The sequence below is a fragment of the Telmatherina bonti genome (genome assembly GCF_933228915.1).
Source record: "Telmatherina bonti genome assembly, chromosome: 1".
NCBI classification, from domain to species: Eukaryota; Metazoa; Chordata; class Actinopteri; order Atheriniformes; family Telmatherinidae; genus Telmatherina; species Telmatherina bonti.
In genome coordinates, this window is record NC_136619.1 from 24,649,799 (window position 1) to 24,668,900 (window position 19,102).

A 19,102-nucleotide genomic window follows, 5' to 3' on the forward strand; every position below is an offset into this window, starting at 1 on the left:
AACACAATAAAACAGGCAAGAACTGATCACTTCTCAAAACTCATAACTGTCAACAAAAGTAATCCAAAGTTCCTTTTTAAAACCATCGATATTTTAATAAACACTGGTTTTAATAAGTCCTCCATGCAACCATCACAAACAGCATGTGAGGACTTCGCAGACCACTTCAGAAGTAAGATCAATGCTATCAGATCCGGTCTTTTATCTAAATGCAGTGTTGATTTTAACAGATCTGAAGCATTGTTTTTACCCGAGGAGAAGCTGGAGAGTTTTGTCCTGGTTGATACAAAGATGCTTGGTCGAGTTTTCTCCCAGCTGAACCCAACAACCTGCCTTTTAGACCCTATTCCCACATCACTGTTCAAGAAATTTTATGGCTTCTTTGAGTCTGAGTTTTTACTTATAATAAAATACTCTCTTCAGACGGGTGTCTTCCCCACCGCCTTTAAATCAGCGGTGGTGAAGCCCCTTCTGAAGAAGAGTAATCTGGATCCCAACATTCTTGATAACTACAGACCTGTATCCAACTTGCCCTTTGTTAGTAAAATGATAGAAAAAGTTGTTTTTATTCAGCTAAATGAGTTTTTAAACAGGAATAATATCTTAGAAAAATGTCAGTCTGGTTTTAGGACAAACCACAGTACTGAGACGGCCCTTTTAAAGATTGTGAATGATCTAAGAGGCAATCTGGATGCACAAAAACTTTCTGTCCTGGTGCTGCTGGATCTCAGTGCCGCTTTCGATACAGTAGACCACCAGATTTTATTAAACAGACTCAGATGTCTGGTGGGCCTCTCAGGTACTGTTTTAAAATGGTTTTACTCCTATCTCACAGATCGACAGTTTTTCATAAGTATGGATACATGCTTCTCAAAGACCCATAAAATAAAATGTGGGGTTCCCACAAAGGATCAATTTTAGGCCCATTACTTTTTAACCTGTATATGTTGCCACTTGTGGACGTCATCAGGAGACACGGCATTGATTTTCACAGCTATGCTGATGATACACAGCTTTACATCGCCGTGTCTCCTGATGACCTGGAGCCAGTTAACACCCTTTTAAACTGTATTTTATATATAAAGTCATGCATGGCAGAGAACTTCTTACAGCTCAACCAGGACAAGACTGAAGTTTTAATCATCGGTCCTGAAGACAAGAGAGAGATCATTTCATGCAAACTGCAGAGTTTTAAATCCTCCCAGTGTGTACGAAATCTGGGTGTTATTTTTGACTCTGAGCTGAATTTTATTCCACATATCAGAAATGTTACAAAGACAGGATTTTATCATCTTAAAAACATCGCCAGAGTCCGCCCATTTCTCTCTCTTGCCAGCACGGAGCTACTAATGCATGCTTTTATTTCTAGTAGACTAGACTACTGTAATGCCCTGCTCTCTGGTCTTCCCAAAAAGAGTATTTCTAGTTTACAACTACTGCAGAACTCGGCGGCACGAGTTCTGACAAGGACCAGGGGGCGGGAACACATTACACCAGTTTTAAAGTCGCTGCATTGGCTCCCCGTGCATTTCAGGATTGATTTTAAGGTTCTTTTAGTGGTTTATAAATGTCTTAATGGTCTTGGGCCTTCTTATTTATCTGATCTGTTTTTAAGGTATGAGCCCTCGCGGACCCTGAGGTCCTCAGGTACCGGCCTTTTAGTTCTTCCTAAAGTTTGTACCAAAACATATGGCGAGGCCACATTTCAGTATTACGGGCCTCGCCTATGGAACAGCCTGCCTGAGGGCCTCAGGGCTGCAGAGACTGTTGATGTTTTTAAAAAAACGCTCAAGACCTACCTTTTTAGTTTATCTTATAACTAAGTTTTAACATTCTTATATTAACCCATATTTATTCTTCTTTTTAGTTAATTTTATTTATTTATATATTTTATATATTGATTTACATCTTTTTAGTTAATTTTATTTATCTATATATTTATTTACATATTAGTATTGATTTTATTTTATTTATATATTTTTATATATATATATATATATATATATATATATATATATATATATATATATATATATATATATATATTTTTTTTTTTTTTTTTTTTTTTTTTTTTTTTTTTTAAATGGATTTTATTTTTATTTTCACTCCAGCTCTCTCCTCATTGGGGTCCTCTTCACCAAGGGCTGCCCCTGCTCTGACTGCATGGGTGTTGCAGTGGGGGCTGTCCCTGTCTGGTGGGTTGGGATCCAGCGCTGCAGCCTTACGGTTGTGGCGTGGGCCTGGGTGGTCTTGGTTGGGGGTAGCCCTTTGTGTAGAGGCTCCCTAAGAATATCGTTTCCTTATCTGGTGCACATCTGGGCAAATGCACCTGGCCATTCAACTTCTTTTAACTGTTACAGGGCAAATAGGGCATGGGTGAGGGTGGTTGTGGGTGGGTGAAAGGGGATGTGTATGTGTGTTAGTGTTTTATCTATTTTTATCTATTTTGATGTAAATTGTTTTATAATGTAAAGCACTTTGTATTGTTTTTAAGCACGAAAAGTGCTATACAAATAAAGTTTGATTTGATTTGATTTTGATTTGATCATTGCTAAATCCCAGTTTTCATGCACAGGTTCTTGACGATTTCAGTAAGTTGACTTTACTGAAACCTGCAGCTGCAAACATGGCTGCAAATGGGGCCATTGCCTGCAGGTATCGCAGGATTTGTAGTTTAATCCCTATGTACAAACCTGTAGCTATCTGATTGTGCGTTCCAGTTCTCTGAATCCCACAGCATTTTTGCCAGAACTGACAAAGAATTAGGAGGGGAAACTTGTAATTCACAAGATTTCAAATTTAAAGATTGCTGCAACTAGTTGCACTTGTCCATTGTTGACGTTATTAAAATTCTTTTTAATATATTTTGCGCCCATTAGGTTTCCAGTGTAAACAGCAGTGAGTTATTTCTATTGATAGTTACATAGTTACAGTAGGCTTGTTTGTAAAAAAAAATAAAAAATTGCGCCAATATGTTTAATTTATTAACCATAATCACCTAAACAGGCTGGTGTTCACATGGTGCACATTATTACAATGGGTTTATAAATTTTCTCTTTCATGCAGCTGTAGATGCTTACAAATTGGCTGTTTAGGAGGTGGACGTTGTTTCCCAGTTGGCGCAACTGGAATGGCAACTACCTAGGAAAGACGTCACCTACTTTCGACCGCCCGGAATTCTGGAAAAACTGGAAAAACTGGAAAACAACATGATCAGCTCTGATTGATAGACAATGCAATAAACTTGTGATTTCATGTGGGAATTTACAAAAACATTTTTTATGAAAACCGCTGGAGAGTTTTACACTTATGTAGGACCCTGTTCTGAAACTCTGAAAACATAGCAGATTTAAATAAGTTATAAAAATAAGTTAAATTTAAGATCTTGGATGAAAATTTAGGTGTTTTTAAGACTTTTTAAGCCCCTACATTTAAAGTTCAACATATTAGATATTTTTAGACTTTTTAAGACTCCACAAGAACCAGGCATGCTGCACAAAGAAAAAGGATTGTTCTGCAACTGGAAAACATGAAATGCTGAATTGCTTTACTAAAGGAATGAATACATTGGATTGGACAAAATCTTAAGCAAGATCATTGCACTTTTAAAAATTTGCATGTTATTCAGAGAGCAAATAAATTTGTTCAGATACAGGTTTATCAAATAGGTTTTTTTTCCAGGTAAATTTATAAAAAAAAAAAAAAAAAAAGCAGGAATAAGCAGGAAAAACATAAACTCCTAGGCAGAACTGATTATTGAAAATGAGAAGAATGCATAGACACAGTCTTTGAAGGACATTCTATGAGTTTATGTGCATTGTGTGTTTTTGCATGCAGCTTGTGGACCTAAGCGGCAATGAGCTGACTGAGATCCAGCTGCCTGATTCCTTGCCTGCAACGCTACAGGAGCTGGACTTGATGGGAAATAGCAGCCTCATGTTGGAACACAAAACCCTCAACCTCTTCAGGTTAGTCTCATGGCCCCAAAATTTGCCAAATGTTACTTAAAATCAATAAAACCTTGACTTTAGGCACAATGACCCTGCAGTATAAAACAATGAGACAAGAATAAAAAAAAAACCTTTGAAAGTAAAAAAGTACAGTGAATTCCTGCATTAGGGAAATTAATGTAACAGACAATTTCATAAAAAGGGGAAACGTCTTGAAAATAAATAACAGCATTTCAGAGAGTATCATAATTACAGCAGAAAATAAAACCAAGTAACAATATATTTTTCATATTGTTCAGTCTCTTATTGTTTTTCACCTTTGTTTCATAATGTGTCGTGCATCTTTAGACTCACACCACTTAAATATGCATGCAGTATACATTTTGTTCTGTGCTGCCTTTACCCACATGTCTTTTCTGTTGTTAGTCATATCACCACCTTGAAATTAGACCAGAAATCCACCTCGACAACAGACTCACTGAGTTCCTCAACCCCCTGGAATCACGGTTACTCTGAAATGTGTGGCCAAAGAAACAAGTACGTACTGACTTTGTGTTTCTGTGACTGGTTTTCTTTCAAACTAAATGCTTAAATGCAAATTGTTTTTCCAACTGACTGAGTAAATTAATTAACTGCAGAGTCTGAGATAATATATGATAATATTTACACAATGTCAATTCTTACCCTGTTAATGTAAGATGTCCAACTCTATCTCATGTCCTCTGCTGTCAAACAAATACATTCCTTAAAGCTCTTTTAGGACATCATCGTAGGGGCAACAGATTATTCCGTATCTCCCTCAAGTGCTGCTTGGTGAATATTTAAAAAAAAAAAAAACCCCAACATTTTCAGTGTTTTGCGCAGTCCTGTTTAAGCGCTCAGCTTGCCAGACTGCCTCTGAAGGGTAAAGGTCTCCAGGGACCAGCACAGCAGTGTCTGCTGTCGTCTGTCGTCCCTTACCGTTGAACCTGTTGATCCACATGCACAACATGTATAGAGATTTCTGCCAGGCTCCCAGTCTTTTCTTTGGTAATGAGAATCTGTTGTTTTGGCAGGTTGTGCGTGTCTGTGCTGGCTGTAGACCATCTCAGAGACAGCGTGGAAGCATGCTATGGTATCTTTGATGGAGACCGCAACGAGGAGGTGCCTCGGCTGTTGCAGTGCACCATGGGAGATGTGCTGTGCGAGGAGCTGCAGCACTCCAGTATTGACAGCGTGTACATGTGCAATACTTTTCTCACCTCTCACAGGTAACGCAGATTTACTGATCACTTGCATACAAATATTTTTAACGCTGATGTCTTTGAGCTAAACAGCTTGTGGCTGTAAGGGTTTGTAAGCATCTTCACTTTTATGGGGCAGAAAACTCGGCATGGCTGGCCAGAAACTGGGTGCCTCTGCTTTGCTGTGTTACATCCACCGAGAGACTTCAGATCCAGGAGGTTGCTTTAGCCTTACTGTGGCTAACGTGGGTAACTGCCAGGCTGTGCTGTGCCGGGATGGGCAACCTGTACCTCTCTCAAAAATATACAGCTTGGAGAACTGTACTGAGGAGATGGAGAGGGTTAAACTCAGTAAAGCCATAATAACAGAGGTAATACACACATAAAACACAATATATTTGTCTTTTTTATTAAACGACTAAACGTCATGCAGCTTTATGGCTATATATTTACATATTTATAATGGATTTTTGTTTTCAATAGGATAACAAAGTGAGTGGAGTGACATGCTGCTCCCGCCTCTTGGGCTGCTCTTATCTGTCTCCCTGGGTGCTTCCAAAGCCACGGGTGCACACCGAGCCTCTCTACTCCCAGGATGAGTTCTTGATCCTGGGGAATCGGGCCTTGTTTGAGCGGGTGTCCTACCAGGAGGCTGTGAATACTGTGAAGGCTGTGCGGGATCCGCGCGCTGCTGCTAAAAAGCTGTCCTCTCTTGCCCAGAGCTATGGTTGCAAGGACAACATTGGAGCTGTGGTAGTGTCCCTTCACATCGGGGAGGACAGCTGTACTTGTGAGCCACCGGTCTCCACCTCCGAACCACGGGGTCCACCTCCTGCCACTGTGCCCATGGCTGTCACCACAGGTCCCAGCGATCCATCCAACCTGTCGTCCAGCAGTGGTGTCGTCACCGAGTTCAGCAGTGAGACATCAGCCTCTGAGGTGGGGAGTGAGGCAGGGTCCACTGCTTCAGACGAACACACTTCCTCTGGCTCTGCATCCCGCCCTGAGAGGCGCTGTAGCCTGCACCCCACTACTACGCTGTGTGGGATCATGGTGCCAGGCCCCGCGGGTTCAGGAACTCACCCTGGCCTTTTCCAGAGGCAGCCCTCCTGTGCTGCATTCTCCAGTAACCACTCGGACAACGGACTGGACAGTGATGACGAAGCTCCATTAGAGGGTGTTATTTCTAATGGTAGCAAGTTAGAAGTAGAAGTAGATATTCACTGCTGTGCTTTCCAACTCCGATCAGGGGCCCCCGAGAGCCCCAAAGATTTGGACCTCGAAAAAAGGAGCTCTGACTATCGCAATGGTAAAATGCGTAGGCAAAACAGCGTGGTTGTTTCTGCTACAAATGGCTGCCTGTTGGCTGTGTGTGGAAGGGAGATTACAGACCTTAAGAAGTCTCCTTCCACCTCCAGTCTGTTTGGAAAGAAACTGCCCAATGGCTCTGTGGTAGCCCCAGAGGACAGTCATAATCTTATAGAGGTTGCACTGGAGGCACCTAAGAAAAAGTCTGGTTACTTCACTGCCCCAGCTCAACAGGACCCAGAGGATCAGCTGATTGTTCCTCCCAGTCTGGAGCAGGAAGTCAGGGAGCAGCTAAGAGGCCAAAGTCCTCTAGTTACAGGGATCTCAGCACCAACCACACCAACATCCTTAAAAGATCCTGTGTGGGATCATCCACACCCCCCTGCATTTGCCTCAAACTTGGTCCCCGGCCCAGTTCCCATCCTGCAGCAGGAAGTCTATGATACTGCACTCTAAGGTAAGGTGCAGGAGTCACAGCACAGTGCTATGTGGCTGCAGACGCCAGTCTAGTGAAATCTGAGGATTTTTCTTATCCGTGTGGCATATTTCAGTTGAAGTTGCCATGCAGAGGATGAGACAAACCTGTTGGACTTTGATGATCCCTTTGCGATATTGTGTCATTAATTTGAGGGGAAAACAAAAAATGTGCATATCCAAGATAAAATGGGCAAACAAGAACTCCAGTTTGTAAAACAAAACTGGGGAAGGACAGCTGGTTCTCACTGACCCAAACAAGCCTGACCTGAAATGGGATATCTTGTGTGTTTGAACATGTAAGTAGCATTTCCCTTTACCTGGAGAGTTAAGCATTTTGGCAGGTACATGTAGAGACCACGTCAGTTCTCCTCTCCAGGGGCTTTGTGGTCTCTCAGGTCCTGGAGAGAAGCACTATGACTAAAACTTGAAAAAGTGCCTACAACAGATGACGCAGCCAAGTGCTCCCCACATCAAGGTTATTTTTTTTGGGAGCGTTTTGTGCTGGTTAGTTGTATTTGAATGAGGGACAGTGTCTCTCTCTTTGCCTCTACCTGTGGCTTATAAAGGAAGTGAGTTGTACAAGTGCATCATGGGACAAAAAGATGTGAAGACAAAATAACTGCATAAACAAACATTTTTTAGTTGAGTTTTAATTTAAATGAACATTTACATGTAATGCATAGCGTTAAAAGTCACCTCTTTACTTTGTAGTACAATCTCAATTCCAATGATTTTGGGATGTTGTATAAAAGTAAATGAAAACACAATACAATGATTTACCAATCCTTTTTAAACCTGTTCATTTTAATACACAACAAAGACGTGATATTTTGTATTCAAACATGAAATATTTCTTGCTTTTATTCATTTTTGCATTTGATGCCTGCAACATGTTCCAAAAAACGTTGAGAAATATTCCCAAATCACTTGTTTGAAACATTTCACAGGTTATTTGGAAACAGGTGAGTGCCATGATTGGGTATAAAAGAAGCATCCTTGAAAAGCTCAGTCGTTTACAAGCAAGGATTAGGTGAGGTTCAACACGTTGTAAACAACTTCATGAGCAACTAGTCCAACAGCTTAACAACAACGTTTTAACTGGCAAGGCCGAAAAACCAACATTGCCTGCCTGTAAACTTTGATCCCTCGGGTAGCAATGCATTGTGTAAAGGATGCTTCAGATACACTTCAGAAAACCATTGACAGTTAAGTTTGTCCCTGCAGCTACAAGTGCAAGTTAAAACTCTACCATGTAAAACCATATACCAACAACACCCAGAAAAACTGGCGGCTTGTCTGGGCCAGAGTTCATCTGAGATGGACTGATACAAAGTGAAAAAGTTCAGTGTGGTCTGATGAGTACGTACAGGTTTTGGAACAACATATGCCACATCCAAGCAACATCTTTTGTAGCAACGTCCTTGTTTATTTCAGCAATACAATGCCAAGCCACATTCTGCACGTGTTACAACAGCGTAGCTTCGTAGTTAAAGAGTCGGGTACCAGACTGGCCTGCCCGCAGTCCAGAGCTGTCTGCCACTGAAAATGTGTGAAGCGCAAAATACAACGGAGATCCCAAATTGTTGAGCAACTGATGTTGTACATCAAGCAAGAATGGGAAACAATTCCACCAACAAAGCTTCAACATTTAGTTTCCTCAGTTCCCAAAAGCTTGAGAGTTCTTAAAGGAAAGGTGAGCTGTAAATATCTTGTCTTAAAGGTTGAAAAGGATTTGCAAATCATGTATTGTGTTTTTATATAGTTTTAACATCCCAACTTCATTGGAATCGGGCATATACATGCTTACATCTACTTGAGCTGCTTACATTAAGATTAAGTAGATTACTGATGTTAAACAGTGCAATAACAGTCATTCAGCTTTATAGAGCTGGGTTTCTGTAGAAATAAAAAACACACTTAAAGGAGGAATTAGTGATGCCTTATGATCAAACTTTCTTAAAATCTTCTTTATTTATCAAGTTATGTGGTCATGGGTTGGTGTAATGGATTGTTCATGGTGTTTGGAAATAATCCAGTTACGACTAGAAAAGCAATCGGAGTGCACAGACTTTCTTCAAGCGGCTCATTTCCACCTATATTTCGAAGGATCTTTTTGACCCCCCCTCACACACCACACCCTTACATCAACCTCTGCACAAGTCTGCTAACTATCCATTGGTTTGAGTCAGCTGTGTTGCAGCAGGAATACTCCCAACATCTGCAGGACTGCTAAGGATCGGAGTTGCCATTCCTGCTTTAGAGGCTGCTGCCCTTCTACATTTGTGGTCTTCAGTTATTATTAGTGTTACCTTGAGTTTTTGAGTGCAAGCATTTCCCTTACAGAAATTCACAAATGTTTACTCCCTGCATAGTTGTGTGTTTTGTAATCCCACATGTTTCATGAGATATACGACACGGAAGCTGCTATACCCATCAACTGTGGTCAGGTGGGCGCTGCTAGGCACATCAGTGTGTGCTGTAAATTTGATTGGCTAGATATGGAACGTATGTGGGTGCAATGAACAAACAAATGAGAGTTTAATAAGGAAAATTATGCTTCAATGAGGGTCCTGTGAACTATCCAACAAATGAGAGCAATGACTTGATGCAAACTGGATGTGAACAATTTGCTAAAAGAATCAAAATTGGTCCCAAATTTGGGACGATGTCCCAAAAAAGATTTGAAAACTTCTTTATCATCACTTGTCTCTGTGTGCAGATAAAGTTATTGACATTATTACATCTCAGAAAATCTTAGCTTCCATGTGCTCATTGGGAGTGCATGACAGCAGAAATATGTGTGATAAACTTATGAATGATTAATCTGTGTTGCTATCTGTTGCAAACAGAAATTTGAGGCATTGAAACAAATCAAGGCTTTTCTATCATTTGAATTTGGTCTCTTTTCATGCTTTCTTGCTCACTTATGTGCTTTTCTGATCTTTGAGCAATGCTTCTTTAAAGCACAGCACACACAGCGAGTGCAGCAACAGTATGAGGTCTTAAAAATGAGCATACCAGCTCAGTCCCTTAAGAGAAGTCATTCTTTTCTTTTCACATTGAGTGCAAACATAACTTTTTTTTAAACATATGTACATGACCATATTTATCTTATTCCTGGTATTTGAATGATCAGGTAATGACAGTGTCATGCAACCCCAGAAACCTCAGTTCATCCAGCCCTGAACATCCCCACTTTGTGCCATAAGAGGAAACAGCTCTGCTGGGCTGCGGTGGTTTTAATTAGGCCAAAGCATAGGTAATCGCTGCAGTCAGTGATTACTACATTAGATGTTTATTTTTAGATGCCACCTCAGTTTTGGGATTCCATAGTTAATGAATAGCCGAATCTTTGCCTTAAAAGTACCACAAAGTATTTTTGAAAGGAGGAGCACTTTGAGTCATCTATGTCCTGTTTGTGAGTGAAATCTTGAACTCTGTGGGTGTTGGTTATCTTTTGCTCCATAATGAATGAATGAATGATAAACCTTTTCTGTTTTAGCTAAGTTTTGGCACTTGAAAGGGAAAAAAAACAACATTGTTAAAAGCACTTTTTGGATACAGATCATGTATATTTGAGTTGCTTGGACAATTTTGGCTTCCCTGCACTTTATTTCTATTCAAAGAATACACTATTAATCAAAATGAAGATAAAATGATATGACGGCAATCAGTTTTCTAGTCATTGTCTTTTTTAAAACAATACAGAGGTTTGTTATTTAAATTAGCAGGTGTTTGTTTTGTTCTCAGTAAACTGGAGTTTTTTTTCATAGTGTCTTAAGTAAAATTGAAATATCCAACATCAGTACCATAAATGGCATCATATGTGCTCTTGACAAAGTATTTAATCCTTATCTGCCAACATTACTCTTACTCTATAGATAAATTACTTGGGTGAAAAAAGTGACAATACAGTTTTTTGTGCATGTGTGACTAAAACAGTGTGCAGATTTATCCCCAACTGTCTGATAGTTCTCTGTATGATAATATCATCAAAACAGTATCCCCAAAAATACCATTAGTACATACTGGTATTGCCACTATGATTTTTTTTCAGCAATATCAAATGGGAATTCATGTATCATTAGCTAACAACAATTATGATATTACTAACGTAGTTCAGGGCACTTTATCAGTCAATGTCTGAGAGGCAAAACACACAGGACTATGAGAACCCCCAGTGTCAGACTTCTGGACTGAATTCAGCAAACATTGATGGACACTGCAGACATTCCTGCCCGAGAGCAAGCTGAGACTTTATTATGACTGTAAATCAATTTGGCCCATTTTAGCAGGCTTGCAGGGAGGAGATTGAACGTCACTGAAGGTTTAATGCAACACAGTTGTGTCTGCAGCAGATCTAGGCAATTTCCTTGTAAAATATGCAAAGTGTCAACTGTAAATATAAGTGTAAATCAGAGTAATTTTTTCTCCTGAAACTACAAAAATCCTCACTGTCTGAAAATAAATATTGACTGGTATGTGTGTGTATGATGTGTGTAGTTGGGGTTGTGTTTATGAGTTGTGTTGTACTTATGTTATTTGGTTTGTATGTCCTCAGTCAGATGTACATGTGGCGCTGCACTGCAGCATTTCTTCCCAATTTCTTCTGTCTGTCTCCCAGTTGATGCCATACATTCCTCCACAGTCCTTTGCAATATACATGTCCAACTTGAAATGCATTTGAATAGTTTATGTGGAGGTCATGTAGACTGCACAGAACAGGAAGATAAGACCCAGGGTAGTGTGCAATGACTTAAAATCTCCCTTTAATTGTACAATGAAAGTAATATTGTGGTACAATACTCCTGAATCCCTTCTTGCACCAGAGTAGAGGGAAAGAAAAACAGTTATTTTAATGATCCATTTAACCACTTTAAGGGATAATTTTCACTTTGCACAAGTTAACAAGCTCCCTGTACTTCTATTGGAAAATGTCAGTGTTTGTGTGTAGTTCCAAGTTTTAGTGTGCACACATACAGTAGGTGTATGCATGCATGCGTGGACAATGGATTGACTGTAATTCTGTGTGAATAGTGAATGAAACTGATCAGAGATGCTCCAGTGTTTAACTTGTGACCAAAGTAGCCATTGTTTAATCACATGGTTCCTTTCTGTCTATTATTTTCAAGAAATGCTTGAAATATTTTTTCCTCAATGCCAAGAAACTGATGTTTATTTTTGTACTTCATTGTATCATGCTAATTTCTATTTCCCTCTTCACTACCGAATTCAAAGTGACTGGGATTCTACAGAAAACTGTAACTCTTCATGGTACTGCAGATGGTACTACCTGTAATTGTATTTAATATCGAAAGCATGTTCTAAATAGCAGTCAACATAAAAGCAAATGTGATTTGTTTGCATAAAATAGACCATATCCAATATTTTTAGGTTTTTATTCTCGCATGCAGATCACTGCTGAATTTCTGTTTCATCGTTAAAATGAAGAATTATTTAGGAATTTAACTAATTAAGAGCACTTTTGCTGTTAATTGTGTTCCCTTGAATCTTCCTGAATGGGGAAATTGTTTTATTTTATTTTAAATGCTGCTATTATTAGTTTTCAGCAAAGGAATTTTTTTTTTTTTTTTTTAGCAACTTTAAGCCAAGTAGCAATAAAACTTTTTACTGTGAATCATATTGTGTCTTTTACTTTAGATTATTTCACACCAATAAACACAATCAATATCACCACTTTTAATCAGTACACATTTCTGCTATTTACCTAATCAGAAATATGAAATTATTCAAGATGATTTCCAGTTATTTTCCTCTTATTCTGTTTAGTTTTTGAGATTATTTGAGAAGAAAAAGACGTTCTCTTTGTCAGTCCTTAAGGTGAGACTATAAATAGCAAAGTTACTGCAACTTAATCAAGCAGCTATTATACAAGGTTTTCTCAACAATGCCGTGAGAAATTTGTATTTAATCCCAAGCTTTAAGTGTATGTATTATTTAAAAATAAACTTTGAAGTTACTGCATAAAATAAAACAGCAAAAATGTGACACAGGATTTAAACAAAAAGAAGAAAAAAAGGACCTATTACATATCATCTACCTGTTTTAATAACTGAACTACAAGGATAAAATGTCAACATGCTCAGTCCGATGTAATTTCTATTTCCTTTTTTTTTTTTTTTAAAAAAGCACATAAAATATTTTCATTTTAGGTTCTGAACTTGTCGACTCTACCTGTGTAACATTAGATAATCTCATTCCTCATTCCTTCTTTTTTTTCTTGCAAACTCTCCATTTCACTACATTTTTTTTGTCACAAAATTTATGCCTGCCTTTTAATTTCCAAATAAAAACAAACTGACACTCAGTTGCAGAAGTTTTTATGTGGAACTAATTATTAATAAAAAAAAAAAAAACATGATAAAAAATTTATGTAATACAAAGAAATAAGGAGAATACTTATGTCTAATAAAAAACTAAGTATAAAAAAATGACTAAAAGCTTATACAGAGGTAACAATAAAACTAGTCAAAGAAAAAAAATCCTTCTCATCAGGGACTGAAGCTCATCCCCTCTTTTAATTAAAGGTATTAAATAAAATCTAGTTTAAAAATGAATATCATGGTTTGTATTTTGCTGCTTTAGCTCTCGCATTGATCTGAAAGCTCTGACAGCTAATATTGCACCAAAAATGAAAACAAACACCCCCACCACCCCAAAAAGTCCTCCTGTGATATCTGCACCATTGAACTGACACTCAAAGCCCTTGTGCCCTTTGCTCTTGTACATTTGTTCTCTCTCCTTACAGATGGGATCATTGTATGTTCCCTGAACTTTAATAAAGTAGAATGCAAGTGCAGGGATGTAAGCCAAGCCAATCAGAAGATTCAGCAGCGCCTCCAACAGCAGCATGGGGGGCCAGCGGTAAGGCACTCTGAAAATTCCCAGAGCCAACATTGCACTAGAGTAGATCATTAAAATCCCGCCAAAGACCATTGTGGAGATATATGGCGGGCGTTTGAGCTGATGGAACAGTTGGTCCAGCTCTTTCACTCTGTCCGCATCGGCCCCAGTGAAGGCACCGGCACCTCCAAAGTGATAGTAGTAGACTCCACCAAGACTGGCCAGGTCACGGTAACCCCCATTGTTGCTGTATGGTACTCCGGCACAGATTATTATCAGCAGATTCACAAAGAGCTCCATGAGCCGGCAGAGACCTGAGAGTTACATGATAAACATGGCAACGCAGAGCAGAGAGATCAGAGATAAAACAATAAGTCAGGTCTAAGTTACAGTTATCAAATAAAAAAAATATTCAATTTAATGAAAAAGGTTTCACTGGGAAATTTATTACATCTTTCTGACATGTAATAACTAAGTATAATAATATCTCAAATTAGAACCACCATTTCTAAAAGTTGGGAAACTATGTAAAAAAGAAACAGAAAGCAATGATTTGCAAATCTTGTAAACCAATATTTTATTCCCAATAGGGCATCTTGGGAAATCTTTTCTGCCATCACACTCGTCAATGACTCACCTGTGACAGAAATGGCTCAGTGTAGACAGACAATGAGCTTTACCCACTGCCTTGAAATTAGCCTTTAACAGCTGCTAATGTTTGTTATGCTATTGATGATGGTATGGATTTTACAGTTTGTTTGTTTTTTTTGTTTTTTTTTTTTACAGATTTGTCTTATTTTTATTTATTTTTTTTTACATTTCTTTGATTTTGCTCTTCCACCAACACTACACTAAAACATTTACAATTTATGGGCACTTTTTATCTTATTTTATTATACTTACTTCTACTTTTTAAAATCTTTTTTCTTTATGTTACTTATGCATATGAAAGTCCATATCTTGTTGATTTGTGTCATCTGCATGCTTCTTTGCTGGCCTTAACACCTTTTTGCTACAACCTCTAATTTCACAGTTTGTGATCAATAAAGTACATCCATCCCTTTGGAGCAATTTTAAAAAATTTAAAAAACATAAAGTTGCAAAGACTTTGAAGATCTCAGAATATAATATTACCAGACAATTCAAAGACTCAGGATGAGTCTCTGTGCACTTGGGACGAGGAGACGCTACAGAATGGCAAACGTTACACTATTACAAAACAAGCAAATATATTCCATAAAATGCTCAAATATTGGCTGCATGATGTAACAGTGGTTAGCACTGTGGCCTCACAGCAAGAAGGTCACTGGTTCGATCCTTGGTTGGGGAGGGGTTTGGTCAGTGGCGTGGAGTTTGGTCAGTGTGTGGAGTTTGCATGTTCTCCCCGTGTATGCGTGGGTTCTCTCCGGGTACTCTGGCTTCCTCCCACCATCCAAAGTTAGGTTAATTGATTACTCTAAAATTGCCCCTAGGAATGAGTGTGTGGCCCTGCGATGGACTGGCAAGCTGTCCAGGGTGTACCCTGCCTGTCGCCCAAAGCCAGCCGTGACCCTGAATTGGATTAAGCGGTTTAATGAATGAATGAAAATGCTCAAATATATCAGTGTCATCATAAGCTCTGCTGTTTATGCTCTATTTGGGATATAGTCTGGGTTTATGAAATTTGCTAATTATTTTAATTTCCATTTTAGTTTTCCAGTGTTTCTGGAAGTGGGGTTGTAATCAATGAGTCATCTTAATTTCATGATAACAAAAAAATATATAAAATTTTGAATATTAATGAGAGTAAATGAAAGTGAAATTAAATGATAAAAAAAACAGCAAATAAATAACAGTTACTGTTAACTAAAACCTGGGTTAACAGAGTAATTGCCTAACCCAGGGGTGGAAAACTTTGGTCCAATCCCTGCTGCAAGCACAACTGACACAAATCAATGGTAATTAGTAAACTTGTGCAAAGTTTGATGTCAAGATCTGCACAAGTCTGCTAATTAACCACTGATTTGTGTCAAGTTTGTTGCAGCAGGGAAACTTTCAACATTTGTAGGATTGCGCAACACCACCCTGAAAACACTTGAGTATATTTTCACTTTCAGCAGAACTATTTAGTAGCCTGATCACAAACTACACTTTACAATCAATATGTCCTTTTAATTTAGTCTTTTAGCATGTTACATTTTCATGTGACAGATTTTGGGACCATAATGAGCGAATAGGAAATAGTGACAAAGACTAATTACATATAGTCTATCAAAAAGGAAAATAAATAAATATACTTGCCTCGAGTGGTTAAGATGTATCTGAGATTGTACAGGGTCTCTCTGTGTTGTTGCTCATCATACTCATTTTCAGAGTGATACTCTGACGCCCTTCTGTACCTAAAAACAAAACAGTTTAACGGTGAACTGAAATTTATCATTTACACACAATAAATGTGTAGAAATGGCAATAAATGTGTTGTATAACAGTGCAAATGGTATTTTTCAGTGTGTAAGAGAAGTATAAGTAAGCTGTGTACAAGTAATCCCTTACTGTTTTGATGGGGCTTCATTGTTATGACCTCTGTAAGCATGTGGCTCTTTTTGAAGGGCACTTGTCATTTCTCTGTGTCTGTTTTCTTTGGCCCTCCTCTCACCAGCAGAAGTCATATCCTCCATGCGTCTTGGCTTTTGGTTGCAGTCTCCTCTACTGTGAGAATAATCCCTGCTTTTGTACTCTGCATCACTCCTTTGATGGTGTCTTCCCCTCTCAGGCATCTTCTTTTGCCTACGGGAGATTATGGACATGAATCCTATTACAGCCTCTAACAAACAAACTGAATAGTTGGCTTGTGTCCATGTAGCCCTCAAGACATTGTGAACAGTAAGGCACAACTGGGGATTATTTAATGACGTTTAATAATATTACTGGATGATTTTCATTCATGAAATGGTTGATAGATCCCAAGGTAGAGCAAAACAAGAGGGCTCAGAGCATGATATAAATTGGGAAATTTTACTTTATTTTTCAAATAAAATTAGCAGATCGTGCATTTTTTATGTTGACAGATTTTCCAAGGCGCCTGTCATTCAATCTGAGTTTTAATACATACATATAAATTTATTAAAACAGACTCAAGTCCATAAAAGAACACACAGATGACAAAGAAGACATATACATATAAACTCATAAAAAAACACATCAACAAAACCTCACATATATACATTTCAACCGGTGATTTATCAGCCTGGATAAGTACTTGGAGCAGAAGGACTTGAGAGAGCTATCCAATCCAATCCAATCCAGTTTATTTATAAAGCACAGTTAAAAACAACAAAGTTGACCAAAGTACTGTACAGAGGAAACAATAAAACATACATATTTACATCATAATGGGGCATCAGCACATTGTTAATAGTAAAACAACCCTTTAAATTAGTCAAACGCTAAAGAGAAAAAATGAGTCTTCAGACAAGACTCAACAGAAAAAGCTCGGTCACCTCTCAGTTTACGCTTCGTCTTAGGAACCACAAGCAGAAGTTGATCTGTGGACCTCAGAGAGCGTGTAGGGGAATACCTCACCAGCAGGTCTGACAGGTAGCTATAATTATGCTGTTTGTAGAGTCGTCCAGAAGTTGTATAAATTTAAACATCAAATTTCTTAAAAGTGCTTTGAGAGTACTCACTCCTGCAGTGACAAATATCTGACTTTCACTGCCACCTTAAGATTATTCTCATAGCATCAACATATGCAGCTTGTAACTTTTGCATGGCTGATTTTTTTTTTTTTTAATAATAAGACCACAAGTGAGCTGTATAAAATAGAGTGCAATAAGCTTTAAACAAGCAAATGAAGGATTGCATTTAATGTTTTCGTCAAAAGCAGACTGAGAACACTAAAAGCTGTTTCCTACCTTTGAATTCAGTACTTGGTTCGCCTTGTTTCGTCCACAAAAACAGCCCACCTGTCCCAACTTCCTGTTCGAGATTTCCTCCTTTCCTCACCTGAGCTGTGCCACGCCCACTGCTCGTGACCGCTGTACTCTCAAGTTGTGTGACAGTTATTACGCCAATATCTCCAATGAATAATAACATATTTCGTTTTTTATTATTATTATTACGATCACTTATTATTATCACTTATTGTTTATAAGTGTGGTGTTTGGAAGAAAATCGTCTAGTTTGTTCAATCGTGCTTGTGAGATAACCTAAGTAAAATTTCTCATTTTGCAGAAAAATAATGTCGAACCTTCTACTTCATCATTTTACAGTGTGAGAAATTAAAGTTAATGACTGCGGTTTCATCAACTTCCAAACAACAAAATTTGCAATTCATCCCACAACCCGGACGAGATAAGCCGGAGCGCACGCGGTCTGGCTTCAAGCTCGTGGCAACGGTTCACGACATGACTGTAAGCATTTCCGCCGAGGCATTTCATATTCTCAGTAAACATATACATGTTATTTGTGATTATTTCTGGTTTCATTATCAACTCTACATGGGATTATTCTGACTTTTCCCCCCTCTTTTACTGAATATTTATGCAAATTGTAACCATAAAAAGAAGGGTTATAACTGCTGAGATGATCTTCCACCCCTCAAATCACTGAGGATTTGTTCAAAACACTGTAAATAATCAGTGATAAAAACAAACATACAAACAAAAAAAAGTCAGGGGGACATTTGCACATGCAAATGAAATATTTTTCAAAAGTGGGTTTAGTTTCGAGCTCATTGACTGAAGATCATAAGTAAATTTGGACTTCTATAGAAAAGTAAAATAAAATTTAGAGGAAAAAACACACAACAACAACACTATTAAATTAATTAAACCACTGACGGACATTTTTATTGTTCGTTAGTGTTTTGGTAAGGTTGATCCTGTATACTGCATGCCATTCATCTCTATTGCATACATGTCTACATAAATACGTGCCTTGAGCCAAAGACAGGGCCAGTCTCAGTGTTGCAAATAAAGTATATGCACTTGCAATACAGTATAGTCTACAGTTTTAAGAGCTACTTACGCCTCATTTTGTTGTAATTTCCATCCTATACTAATAAATAAATAATGATAATAATCTCCAACAGTTATGTTTTAGGTAGAGGGAAAATCCAGCAGGTGCACAGAACTATAACAGGCAACGTTACATTTATTATATCAGAATAAAAACTTGCACGAGAGAAACATTCTTATTGTGAAGTCTCGCAGCGAATCATCACCGGAAGTATTTATCCTTACTTTTGGAGTTCACGCTGCTACTACAAGCGAGCGCGCGCTGGGTCGGCTAACAGGCGAG

At 38.3% G+C, this 19,102-nt stretch overlaps 2 protein-coding genes across 2 annotated transcripts in view; one reads left to right on the top strand and one right to left on the bottom strand.

Moving 5' to 3' along the window:
- The window catches only part of phlpp2 (PH domain and leucine rich repeat protein phosphatase 2), a gene marked incomplete at both ends in the record, with an annotated part of 38,565 nt that extends 31,628 nt beyond the window's left edge, over positions 1-6,937 (top strand). The window contains 5 exons of the mRNA XM_079238197.1: positions 3,838-3,968; positions 4,377-4,487; positions 5,006-5,200; positions 5,313-5,544; positions 5,657-6,937. Of these exons, the coding sequence (XP_079094323.1) occupies positions 3,838-3,968; positions 4,377-4,487; positions 5,006-5,200; positions 5,313-5,544; positions 5,657-6,937 (1,950 nt within the window). The remainder of the gene's footprint in view (positions 1-3,837; positions 3,969-4,376; positions 4,488-5,005; positions 5,201-5,312; positions 5,545-5,656) is intronic.
- A 6,588-nt stretch (positions 6,938-13,525) lies between these two features.
- marveld3 (MARVEL domain containing 3) lies at positions 13,526-16,578 on the bottom strand (the record flags this gene model as incomplete). Its single annotated transcript, XM_079263046.1, has 3 exons — positions 13,526-14,136; positions 16,103-16,200; positions 16,355-16,578. 3 exons carry the CDS (start codon positions 16,576-16,578, stop codon positions 13,526-13,528), a joined length of 933 nt encoding a protein of 310 aa, XP_079119172.1.
- Positions 16,579-19,102: the final 2,524 nt, after the last annotated feature.